We start from the raw sequence: 13,478 nt of genomic DNA, 5'->3' as shown, positions 1-13,478 counted from the left end.
CTGAAGTTTGCCTGTATAGATAGTGACGACGTTCAAATGACAGTGACCTCTCTCACCAAAAATGGAGTTTCTATAAGCTAGAAAAGGCCACGAACGAAATACAGGTGTCACTTTAAGTGGCCAATTTGACAACTAAATTGCATGTGTCAACACCTATCTTTATGTGCGAATTCCAGAGGCTATGCTAAACCATAAATTCTTCCAAAATAGTGGCAACTCGTGTTTTCTGGCAAGGACGTCACAAGTTTGAATCGACTCACATGACCATTCTTAAATCTGATTTTCTGCATGGTCTTTAGACCCCTATCAGAAATTTTACTTCTGGATGTGGGGTTTATTTACAATGTTATCTCAACCAAGTATGCAACTGCACGAACATCCAGGCACAAACTACACCTTTCAACATATCGCCATGGCATGACACACTCTTAAACCGTGTTCATTTCCTACCTACAGACTTTGTCAAGTCAGCTTTCATGACAAGGTTCGAGAACCGACACACAAAAGATTAACACAAAAGCAAAACACACAAGGCACCCTGTCCGTATCACTCCTCACTCAGTCCTCTGTCAACGTTTAAACTCTACTCCATCTATTTTCGAGCTTGGCAACACCCACCTGTGAAGACTCCACCCATGGGGGTACGAACTCCACTGTTGTTGTTTATGGCTGTCCTGAAAAGAGCAAGTGCACAATATGTGGGCAAACGTACTCGGCGGCAGGTAAACAGCAGCCGGAGAAGCTTGCAACAATGATGGAAAGTTTCCACACACAAACACCCAAGCGATATTGTTTGCCCCCCCAAATCCCCCCCCCCCCCCCCCAGATAAAAGTCAGGTAAGGAGAGCATCTACCGTGTGACTTACCTCGAAAAACTTCCCGTTCCGGGGTACGCACTCACAAAAGAACCCATCAGGTTGCAGATGCCTGCCCAAAGAGAAATTGCCAAGCCACCAAGGGGTCACAAAGGAAGTCCAACAACATAATGTAAGGTCTGCCTACCATTAAAGGGGCTGCGAAACATTGCTTGGGGGCATACCGACTATACTTCAGGTGGGTTCTTTATGTCACACAGATGCTGACTTAAAAAGAATTACAGGAATCGATGCACAGGAACGGGAGCTATTCAGTGAATAAATTTCAAAATACAAGCAAACAAAACGCTGCCCTCAACTCGATTTTGGCGGGGCTTCCCACTCCTATTTCGCTCTCCCAATGACGGCACCTGGCGCAACCAATCAAAACAGCCAGCCAGAGCACGTCGCGGAAGTTTGTACTCCATGGTTGCCTGCTCTCTGTAACTCGTTCTCGCTGAGACTGGCAGAGTCGTTTCTATGCCAGAGCGCCCCTGGTGGTGTATTTTTATTTTACTTGCTTTGCAGGGCTTTTATCTAAGACAAACAAATTGTTTTTGTTGATCTAATATAAAACGCAGACAGGTGACAAAATGTGTCTCTATTTATTCACACAATTTTCAGTATATTTACTGTTTGTCCGATCATCAAGCTCGCGCCAGGTGATGTCATATCCGCTGCTAAAAACCCACCACTGTGTGGCGACACCATCAGAGCCATGAAGTTGTTTTTGGGAGGACATTAAAATATTAAAAAAACGGAATATACGCGGTATTACCGAAGCTAATAGCACCATTATAACTCACTGTATGCAATCAACAGGCAAAACAGTTAACTAATATTGTGTTTCTGGGCCCCTTTAAAGAACCAGAAAAAAAGCATACCCAAGCAGAGCAAGCAATCGGCCCAATATTGGAAATGGATGGCTTCACTCTGGTCTTTTGTAAGACCGGTCTTGCCAATACATTTCCAATATTGGGCCGATTTCCTGTGTCGCTTGGGTAAACAGGCAAGAACGGCAGCATGAACTGATGTGAGAAATTATTGGCAAGAAAGAACTTCCACTGAGAGTTTGCCCAAGCAAGATGCATGTGCTGAACCTCCAGAGATGCTTACTATCCCACACAATGCAACAGCGCTTGTATGTTGAGGATATAAACAACTGTTCTCACAAAACTGCCACATGACATTACTAAATTGCACACACAATTAGTACATTATTTAAATATATGTTTACAGTTTATCAACACTTACAAATAAATACATTACTGCTACACTGTCACTTACAGCTCCACCAATACAGAACACACACTGAATGCTGACGTGCTCCACGCCCAATGACAAGGTTATTGGTCCAACAACTTATGCATGACTCACATGACAACACTACATGTGCACTTTAAAGAGTAAGCAACCTAACTCTTATCAAAGCAAACTATCAGTGCCACTGGTATCAAAACTACTGTAATAAGCACCAGGAGGTGTGTCTAACCTTTCACAAGAGCAACAACTGACAAGCAAAGTACCCGAGCAATTGTATATAGGCATAGAGTAGTGACAGATTTGATGAACACCATGCATAGTACATACCAATGGCAAGCATCTCCTGTGTCGAGTCTAGGCTCTTGCCTTTAGCTGGAGAAAAAAGAACAGACAGTGTGTCGTCACCTCACAAGCCAGGGACCTTGACAAAGCCCCACTTTCTAGGAATAATGGAAAACTGAGCTATAGTTGCTTTCGCTTGCAAAACATATCGCAAAAAGACTAGGACGACCCAAAGGAGGATAGAACAGGTGCTAACATTCAACTGAAGGTTTACTAGAACAGTACAAGAATATTACACACATTGTAATGGAGATGTAATCTGGCCAAGCTCACAATGTGCTCTCCAATAGTGCAATCTTGTGTTACTGCAGTGCGATGGTTGGCTTGCTAACACATGTGGTGCTTGCCGTGCGAACATCAAAGGCTTACATTATCACTAACCGTTTGATACTAGTTGCATCGGAAGATGATTTCGGTGTCATCTAGCACTGCTTCACATTTATGTTCCCGGCAAGGCAGACTCAAACTCACTAATGGCTCCACTAATGGCTCCACATGCCACAGAGGTTTTCTGTGCTCTTTGGGGTGCTCATTTAAGCAAATCAAATCAAATCAAACCTTTATTTCAGTTTGTACACGCAAACTGGGGATGGTGAGAAAAAAGCAGTGAATGATACACCGCTTAACGGGCCTCACCATCCTTACAAGTCAGCAGTTGGCACGAGGCAAAAAGAAAAAAAAAAAATCACTGTTGAAAAGTGGATACAAGTGCGCTTATGAAGAACAATGTATTATAGGAAAGAGATATCTAGCAATTGGCAGTAATAATTATAATAAAAGACAGTGAGGTTATTACACAGAGTGGCATAGTAGTACACCGAGACGCTTCGCATCACTGTAGCACAGATTGCTGAATATTCACTTGGTCAGTGAATGAGGTATTGAGGAACTTTGGCACAATATACCTTAACATACAGAATCCATAGTTAGTTCTGCATTTTGGTAGTACAAACCTACATTGCAATCGGATGTCGTACGATGATTGGCGATATGTCATTGGCACAATCTGAGAAATAAATGAATCACCCTTTTTTACCACTGTTTTGTAAAAACATGCAAATCTGTAGTCAAATAGTTTGTTGACAGGTATAATATTATAATGTAGGTAAATGTGTCTAGTAGGTGAATCATATGACCCATTGACGATTGCCTTGGATGGGTGACCATACAGGCAGTATTTTTTTCATCAGTCACGTGCTTCACTCATGCGCTGAACACCTCTGCGTTGGATGCATTAAAGAACTACACTTGCTAGCACGCAAGGCACTGCTTACCGAATGCCTTGGCGATGGCCACTGATTCCAAGATCGACAGCAGGGCTATGATCGGAATTCCTGCACCAAGAGACTAGGAGAGAAAAGGAACAAAAACAAAGAAAAAATTAGCAAGCTTCGTCAAAGTAGTGGCAGACAACACTAAAGAGGACTGCATGCACTGCAAACAAGAAAATAAGCTGCAAAAACTTTTCAATCCTATAGTAGCGCAGCTCAAGAAATGCGCTGCTCAGTTTGACACACATAAGAGAAAACAACCACTTGATACTCAGATATTCCAGGTTAACTTAAACCCTCTGCAGGGCAGTAAACGGACACCGGTGCATGTAAGTGCCATATTTTTGTGCACCGAATACTGCGAGCTATTAAGCAAACAATTCAGAGTGTTTATATCTTTTGTTGACAGGCCATTTTTCGTGTTCTGTGTTTTTAGAGGCGCGGAAGTACAGTTCAATGTGGCCGATATTGGTGGGAAAATAAAATTTGAAAAAGTGTTGAGCTTCTGAACCTTTTCCATCAGTCAAATGCCTCAAAATACTTCTTGAAACAACTTTCAATTCTAATGCAAGGTTTCTGACACTATACCTCAATAAGACTGAGATGCGGATATGTACCACATCTGAGATCTTTTTACGAAGTCCTTGGTACAAATGTGTGCCCGTTTTTCAACAAAACCAGTGGCTGAAATGGCTCAGAAGTGATGTCATTTAATTTCTAGAGTCAATCTGAGTGCTATCCATTTGTGTGCATATGAGACATTTATAGAGCGTCCACCTTGTCAAGGGTTAAACTGATTCGCTGATGCAGGATCAAGTGAAAAATGTAGCTTCTCTCCCTTATGAACAAACGTGTGCTAAGGCTAAGAACTTAACCCACGCCATTGTTCTTAAAAACTGCGATCTCCCCGGGCCTTGCAAATAGCCAATCATTCCCATAATAGATGCCCCTTAATTATAAAAGTAAAAAACAGCATTCCAAATAAATTATTCTTTCAAAACAGCATTAAGCATATTTCAAATAGCTGGCATCTCTCCTTTGAATTTGTTTAGTGTTAAACAAAACTGTAAATTTATTAAAACGAATTTTTGTTTGAATAACTTTGCTCTGGCAGGCCATAATCAACCACCCCAACCCTATCAACTGTTGACAACACTTACCAACCTTCCGTCAACCCTCCACCCATTCTCCGCCAGCATTTTGTCCACCCTGAACCAGTGTTAAAGGTGCACTGAAGAGGAATCTGAACTTGTCTTTTCGCCGCGGGAACTCGATCTACACGTTCCGAGCTTGCTTAGAAACTGCGATTTACTGCCCTGTGTGGCCGATTTCCCTAATTAAATCGAATTAACGCCCGGCTCCCGCCTTTTCTTTTTAATTCTGCCTCGTACGGTGGGCGGAGTCGACCAACGCGTGGAGCGCCTTTCAGCCAGTCCCGTGGCGGCTTGCCGCTCTGCCATCGGCGGAGTAATACGTAGTAGTCCGTAGTAGCAAATAGTCCGCGCGTATTTTTATTTATTTGGGCTTATTTTGCGGCTATATTATCTGCGAATGAAACTATTTATTCATGGAAACCTAAAAAACAAAATAAAGCGAAAGCAAAGCCTCCACGGGACTGGGTGAAAGGCGCTCCACGCGTTGGTCGACTCCGCCCACCGTACGAGGCAGAATTAAAAAAAAAAAGGCGGGAGCCGGACGTTAATTCGATTTAATTGGGGAAATCGGCCGCACAGGGCAAGAAGTCACTGTTTCTAAGAATGCGAGGAACGTGTGGATCGAGTTCCCGCGTCAAAAAGACAAGTTCAGATTCCTCTTCAGTGCACCTTTAACCCTTTCAACCCGTTCCATCATGGCACCCCCTAATAAGGTCCCACAGGCAACACCCCAAGCAATCATGGGGGGGGAGGTCCTTTCTCACCCTCATAATGTCCACGAAGTTCATGTGAACTGTGGCATTTTTGCCCTCGTCGAAAATGTCCACAGTGAAGTTTGGCAGCTTGAATGGCGGCATGCCACCCTGGACTTCATCCGTCAGTGCGAACGGGTTCATGTTGTTGTTGAGCAGAATAGCCGCAGTCACAGCACAGACCAGGACGGCAATGGCGTTACGCGCTGGAAGAAAGTAGAAATTGAAAAACTCAGTGAAACCAGAACCGCTGCTCACGTTTAATTTGCCGCAGTCTTTCAGTTCACAAATTTTAAGTCAACTATGGCTGCTCTCCATTTAAGGGGGGAGCCTGGTCTTGCAAAAAAAATTTTATTAATGAAGTCACAGTTAAGAAATCTTCAGGGAATATGTATTTTTGTGTGCCGCTTCTAAATATGAGATTTAATTTCATGTAAAACAATTCCTTGAGCACTTATGTAATTTTTATGCATGTATTTTGTGAAGAGCTTTGGAAAAAATTTCTCGCAGGAAACTCACTGAAATGTATGCATGCCATTGGGTTCTCTTGACACCAAGGAATGCAATAAGGGTGAAATTGTCTTCCTGCCTATCATAGAACTGAAGTTATAGAGTTCTGAAGTTGTCGCTCCAGAAATGAGAAGAAAAGTGTGTATTCCTGTTTCTGAAGTGGCAGCTTCAGTACCCTATAACGCAAGTTCTATGAAAGCCAGGATGATAATTTTACCCTTATTGCATTCCTTCGTATCAAGGGAACCCAACGGCACACATTTCAGAGAGTTTCCCGCAGCAAATTTTCTTCAAAACCGTTCACGAAATACTTGCATAAAAATTGCATAAGTGATCATGAAATGACATATCTAGAATCAGCACCTGAAAATACATGTGCCCTGAAAGTTTCATAACTATGACTAGATTAATAAAATTTTCTTTTCAAGACCAGTGTCCCCCCTTAAACAAGCTAAGCATTGTGCTATAATCTGGATTCACTCGTTCCGCTGCGCACCACTCCAGCGTTGTAGACAAGCTAGCTCAAAACTGTACCCTCCAAATGGCGCGAACACAAGAGCGGTTACACTGCGAGGTAATTTACCTCATGCGTATGGCATCATAAAAGTTAGAAAAAAAAGAAGCAGCCTGGTATTTTTTCACTTTTCTTTCCACGTGTGGTTCCTCTCGTACAACCTCAGTCGGTTTTTCAATGGTAGCTGTTGAAAAGTAAAAGACAAGACACGTCTTCACAACAGCCTTGCTTTACTCCAGTTTAAACCCTAAACATGAAAGCTTTGCACATATTAGGACAACACGTCCCTCCCCCCCTTTTTGTGCCTACCCACAGTACTTTAGGCCTAGTAGCTAAGGGACTTTCCTGAAACAAGTCATGCAATGATCACACAAGAACACCTTTAAAAAAAAGAAACTGGAGCCGAGGAGAGGAACACTCTGCTGTGAGCAGCGTTCCCCGCTTATTTGTTCACTTTACATCGTAATCAAGCTCTCCTCCTCTACTACATATGTCCCCCTTGCAATGCTCCTCAGAGCTAGAAGTCGTCAGATCAGCCATGCCAAATCGAAAGCTGCATCAGTTGCTGCTTAAACTGCATTTAAAGAAAGAGATGCACTAGAACTGCTTACATGAAAGACGAGCCGATGTTTTACTCTCCATTTCCATCAGTACCAGAAATGTGCCAATGCAGCAATCCCCTATTACCTTCAATTGCACTTCTGATACAGAACAATCTTGATACGATTGCAGTTGATCTGAATTTTGGGAGGATACGAATTTTCTGAATGTCCCCGGCAAAGTGCATTATACAGGGTGTTTCACCTAAGACTTTCTGCAATTTTTAAAAATAAGCTATTTGAATTAGATGCGCGCTTTTTCTGGCATAGCATTGTCAGTGGTGTAGTACATCATAATGCAGCTAAGACGTGCTAACTAGCAGGCTTGTTAACCAATATTTATTAGTTAAATTTTAAACTATTACCGTTGGGCTCATTAATTATTAAGAGGCATGTAGCCCACCGTAAGTGATGTCGATATGCGTTTTTAGAATTTCGAGAACGCGATTATCCTCGGCGCTGTGGCCCAACAAATTTTGGCTATCTCGACGAGTTAGGTTCACTGGAGAGGTTGCTTTGCCTGCAAGCTTCTCAAACCGCACGTATTTTGGCGCGATGTAGGCGAAATTTGTTGGGCCACAGCGTCAAGGGTAACCGCGTTTTCGAAATTCTAAAAACTGATATGGGTATTACTTACGGTGGACTACATGCCTCTCAATAATTAAGGAGCCCAACGGTAATAGTTTAAAAATTAACTATTAAATATTGGTTAACCAGCCTGCTAGCTAGCACGTCTTAGCTGCATTATGATGTACTACACCACTGATAATGCTATGCCAGAAAAAGCGCGCATCTAATTCAAATAGCTTATTTTTTAAAATTGCAGAAAGTCTTAGATGAAACACCCTGTATACAGTATGTTATAGTTCAATAGCATGCGAACAATTTCTCAAGACGCAATGGATGATACGAACACTCGAACCACAGGGCACCCACCAGGGGGCACTTGGCATTGATGTCATTAATGAGAATTAATGTCATTAATGAGAATCTTAATGAGAATTGCCAACACAGTAAACAAAAAAAAATAATAAAGAAAAGCTGAGCATGGTGGCAATTGCCACCACCCCGTTTCAAAGGGGGCGCTCCTATCCATCCATCCATCCATCCATTCAATGGGGACCACTTGGTGACATCGAGGGGAAAAGTGCCCACATGAGCACATTTTTCGTCTGAAACAGCACAACAGCCTTGCAGTCCCCATGGACAATGAAACACACATCATCCAAAGCTCAATCTAAGCCAACCAGCAGCTACGCACCTGTGGCAAATGTCCACCAGATTCCTTCAATGACCTTCCTTGCTCGAGGTGGGAGCCTGGAATCTTGGCTGAACTTAGCATCCTTGAAGTGCTGCAACGATAGAAGGCGCAAACGCATCGAAATGACAAAAAGCAACGTGTATTTTCAGAGCGGAAAAATTTGAGCGCGAATAATGTTCTCGGAGAACAAAAGACTCATCGAGGCATTCAGTGCGCTCGAAACTGCCGCGAAACTGTGTTTGTTGTGCTGTGTTTAATGGCGCATAAGCGGCTAAGGCTATCATGCGCCAAGCTCAGGGTGGAAAAAATTTGTTTTATATAGGAAGTTGTACAAAAGTAAATCAACAGTGGTGTAATGGACCTAAAAAGTTATTTCGTGCAACCTAGTTGCCTCAAAACTGAGTGCTCAGGAAACAAGTTCACAAGGCAGGAAGCAGAGGGGAGGAGACGGCAGAGCAAGCAAAAGAAGAATGGAGAGAATTGGTCAAATGTTTTAGGGGAATCCCCCAAGGTTGAGTAAATTTGTAATAAGGGAGTAATTACTCATTGGCATCCACCCAAGCGCAGCCATACGGCTACAAAGGAAAGCTATACAGCTTTCTCAGAAACTTCGCAGTTAAAGAAAAATTCGTCCTGGTCCGGGGTTCGAACCCGGGACCACCGCTACACCGGAGTAGTCGCTCTACCAACTGAGCTAACCGGGACGGCAAGCTTATGGTAGGGCGAGAGCAAATTGATCAATAACTCGAAGTGGGAACAGTGTTGGTCAAATGTTTTAGGGGAATCCCCCAAGGTGGAGTAGATTTGTAATAAGGGAGTAATTACTCATTGGCATCCACCCGAGCGCAGCCATATGGCTATTGATCAATTCGCTCTCGCCCTACCATAAGCTTGCCGTCCCGGTTAGCTCAGTTGCTAGAGCGACTGCTCCGGTGTAGCGGTGGTCCCGGGTTCGAACCCCGGACCAGGACAAATTTTTCTTTAACTACGAAGTTTCTGAGAAAGCTGTATAGCTTTCCTTTGTAGCCGTATGGCTGCGCTCGGGTGGATGCCAATGAGTAATTACTCCCTTATTATGGAGAGAATTGAACAGCGTTTCGTAGACTCATCTTAGTCAATATGCGGACAGGAAATAAGAAAGATGCGTTTTTTTCGAGTTTATCTCACACCAGTTAGCATACTTTTGAGTTAAAACCCGAAACACAGTGGCTTCCTAGCACCATAAATAGAGATACTTGCTTAGATCAGTTTACGAAACAACAAGTTTCAGCGAATACAAAATTTTTCAAGATATGTTTATCAGCCCCAGCAGCAACCCGCAACTCACCCGAATAACAAGAAGCAGAACCACACAAGTCACACCCAGTAGAGAGTCTGCCAACCTGCAACAGAAGGGCAGCGATTACATAAAAACTTCCTTTTTTCTGGGGGGGGGGGGGAGGGGGGGGGCAGGGGGGGAAGAGCTTGCAGGACAACAAAACAAATTAGAAATATATCGTCCAGGTGAAACTAAACAGTCAGACTAAGACAAAACAATGAAACTTACTTTACAGTATAAAGGTGAGTGAAGAACTGGTACATTGTATCCAAGAATTCTTCTGCTTCAAACTTCATTCCAAACAGCCCCTGAAAAAAAACAAGCAAAATGGTGAAAGTGGTTTAGGGACTATACCTTGAATGCATTGCAGTTAAAATGACTGAGCTTTTAGCCAATTTTATCTTTCAAAAAAAGTACTGCACAATCCAAAGCCCAAGTGTTTCGAAAAACACATCAAGAGCCTTACTTCCATCACTGATAAAGGACAAATGCACCGCTCGGCAACCTTTCAGTTTGATGTGTTTACAAGAGACGCTGTTACCAGCCCTTAATACTACAATATGAAAAATTGACACAACATTAAAGGTGCACTGAAGAGGATTCCGAACTTGTCTTTTCGCCGCGGGAACTCGATCTACCCGTTCCCAGCATTCTTAGAATCAGTGACTTATTGCCCTGTGTGGCCGATTTCCCCAATTAAATCGAATTAACGTCCGGCTCCCGGCTTTATTTTTTTAATTCTGCCTCGTACGGTGGGCGGAGTCGACCAACACGTGGAGTGCCTTACACCCAGTCCCGTGGCGGCTTGCCGCTCTGCCATTGGCGGAGTAATACGTAGTAGTCCGTAGTAGCAAATAGTCCGCGCGTATTTTTATTTCTCCGGGCTTATTTTGCGGCTATATTATCTGTGAATGAAACTATTTATTCATGGAAACCTAAAAAACAAAATAAAGCGAAAGCAAAGCCTCCACGGGACTGGGTGAAAGGCGCTCCACGCATTGGTCGACTCCGCCCACCGTACGAGGCAGAATTAAAAAAAAAGGCGGGAGCCGGACATTAATTCGATTTAATTGGGGAAATTGGCCACACAGGGCAATAAGTCACTGTTTCTAAGAATGCTCAGAACGTGTAGGTCGAGTTCCCGCGGCAAAAAGACAAGTTCGGAATCCTCTTCAGTGCACCTTTAACATTCAACTGCTAGCATTGTTCCAAGAACAAAGAAGGTATGCAAAATGTTTTCAGACGTGTGATTTGCACAACAGGAGTGAAACACTAGGGCCTTTAAAAGTTACCACCAAGTTCCATGCCCTTCGATCAAATCGTGCAATCGGCACTTTTAAGATATTTACACTATTATGACTGCAGAAATCGAAGAGGCATACAGCAACAGTGTTGACCTCACAAATACCCTCATCTTCAGTCATCTTCAGACGTGAACATGAAGTTATCAATGACTTCATCTTCAGACGTGAACATGAAGTTATCAATGACTAAAACCAACAATCTTAGCAATGCAGTCACTTATTGAGCAGCCGGTGTCGCATGGCTGGCTGCTTCATTAGTCGAGATAGCAGCGCACATCGAAAACAAAGACAAGAAATATGATGGAGTACTAACTTTCTACAGTGCCTTATTTTACAGACCTCAAATATTTCTTGCACCTGAGTGCATATGCAAGCAAGCACAAAAACGCATGTGCAAACATGTACAAAAACGCATGTGCAAACATGAACAAGCATGCACAAAAATGCATGTGCAAACATGAACAAGCATGCATACGCAAACATGCACACACAAGCATGCTTGCACAGGCATGTTGGTGCATGCAAGTTCGGGCATGTTTGCCTAGACTGCCGAGAGAAACTTATCTGAGTGTGCTTGCACAAGCCTAGACATGTTTGATGTCCTTCGAATAAAGCATTGTTGAAAGTCAATGCTTGTCACATCTTCTTTCTTGCATTTAATTAATTTGAGGTTAATGCTCTTGCTTTTCTGACCACCATTTACCATCATAGTACCAATCAGCCAAAAAACAATCACATTAAAGAAGCTTTCAGAGGATGAGACAACACAAAAATTACCAGCTTAAATTCACTTTGTTTGCTCCTCTAATTGAATAGTGTTTCTAATTTAAGTATTTTCAAACTTTTTCAATTCTTTATGTATAGATTACAAGGGCAACCTTTGTAGCGGCAGTCCAAGTAACCTTCAGCACAAATATGTACAACGCCTCCATGTCCACGTAGGCCACCTTTGAAACAATGCTTAAGGCTGTAACAAAGCCCAACCTTGCCATTAACATTATCAGAGAAAAAAATGCACTGCCACAGATATGACGGCAACACAGTTGGCTCAAGAGACTGCAGACGTGAAGATAGGCCAGAGTAAAATTGTGCCATCAATTGCTTCATAAAGAACTAAAATAGCACTCGATAGTACAAAGTGGCCATGCACGATCGCAAATATGTAGGTATGTGGCACTTGAGTTCAGGCTACTAAGAACAACAGTTTCAATACTTCGAGTTTAATGTTTACAGGTGAAACTATGAAAATAAGGACCAGCCAAAACCAAACATGAGTTACCAAATAGACAGCGCAAACTAAAATGAGAATAACCTAAACCTTATTCCACAGTTAACTTACGCTAGGTTAATTCTAACCATGGGATGGCATCAACCTATTTTAAAACTACACAAACTTGAAGCACATTAACTCGCCTCCATTAAATGAAAACGAGGTCTTCTTGAGCTCAATAAAAGCAGCACAAAGTTTACCACTTATATTTACGAAGTCATAAAGATGTTCAGCTCACCTTGAGTTGTGTGCTGGCAATTGTGATGGCTGCCGCTGATGTGAAGCCACTGATCACAGGACCGGATATAAATTCTACTATGAAACCTGCATAGACAACGACGGTGCGCAATCAGGACTGTGCCTGCAACTTTGCTGCGCAACCCTCATGAGTTGGCTTATATGTTTGTATTTACTTATGAGGCAAGAAAACTTGGGAACAAATGCCAAGGTTAAATAATCCATGCTGGGCATCTTACTGCTTCACTAATTCCTGTCCACAACTGGAGTTCACGGCAAGATGGCAATAAAAATAGCGAGGCAAAGCACAGTAGTGTACTCACCTAGATTGAGCAGCCCCATGAGGATCTGGATGATGCCCGCAAGGAAGGTGAGGATGATGGCAAACGTCGGCCCGCCGACGTGCGTGTACTCCCCGGTCATGATGGACATGATGGCCGTCGGTCCAATGGTCAGGTCCTTGCAACTTCCAAAGATGGTGTAGATAAAGCTGCCCATGAACGCCGTGTACAGGCCATACTGCAAGATGGGGGGAATACACAGATCATACATACAGCGCCATCAGGCATCTTTACATATTCCCGAAGAAAACTACTGGAGCACCCACGAACATAACCTGCATGTCCACAGGATGTACAGTGCGGACATCTATTGGTGGATATTTACAGGATGTCCAATGAACACAACCTGTTGAGCAGGAGGACATTGACATGCATCAGACAATTCCTGCGCATTAAGCTTAAAGAAATGCCACAAAACTATTTAACATGTTGACTGCATCGTGGGTCACCAGGGGGCCATATGCAAGCTGTAGAGCCACGAATGCTGA

General features: G+C 43.0%; 1 protein-coding gene across 9 annotated transcripts in view; it reads right to left on the bottom strand.

Annotated features, from left to right (window-relative positions):
• The window catches only part of LOC149348798 (sodium-independent sulfate anion transporter-like), a 146,570-nt gene that overhangs the window by 20,882 nt on the left and 112,210 nt on the right, over positions 1-13,478 (bottom strand). For all 9 annotated transcript variants that reach the window (XM_089588339.1, XM_089588338.1, XM_089588336.1 and 6 more), the window contains exons 3-12: positions 12,973-13,168; positions 12,651-12,736; positions 10,067-10,146; positions 9,848-9,902; positions 8,521-8,611; positions 5,649-5,842; positions 3,734-3,806; positions 2,445-2,489; positions 867-927; positions 619-674 (exon numbers count right to left, since the gene is read on the bottom strand). In XM_089588339.1, coding sequence (XP_089444465.1) covers positions 619-674; positions 867-927; positions 2,445-2,489; positions 3,734-3,806; positions 5,649-5,842; positions 8,521-8,611; positions 9,848-9,902; positions 10,067-10,146; positions 12,651-12,736; positions 12,973-13,168 — 937 coding nt within the window. The remainder of the gene's footprint in view (positions 1-618; positions 675-866; positions 928-2,444; positions 2,490-3,733; positions 3,807-5,648; positions 5,843-8,520; positions 8,612-9,847; positions 9,903-10,066; positions 10,147-12,650; positions 12,737-12,972; positions 13,169-13,478) is intronic.

The sequence above is a fragment of the Amblyomma mixtum genome, chromosome 4 (genome assembly GCF_055824585.1).
Source record: "Amblyomma mixtum isolate Tamu chromosome 4, ASM5582458v1, whole genome shotgun sequence".
NCBI lineage: Eukaryota > Metazoa > Arthropoda > Arachnida > Ixodida > Ixodidae > Amblyomma > Amblyomma mixtum.
The sequence above is the reverse complement of the archived record's forward strand: the minus strand, read 5'-3'. Positions and strand labels throughout refer to the sequence as shown.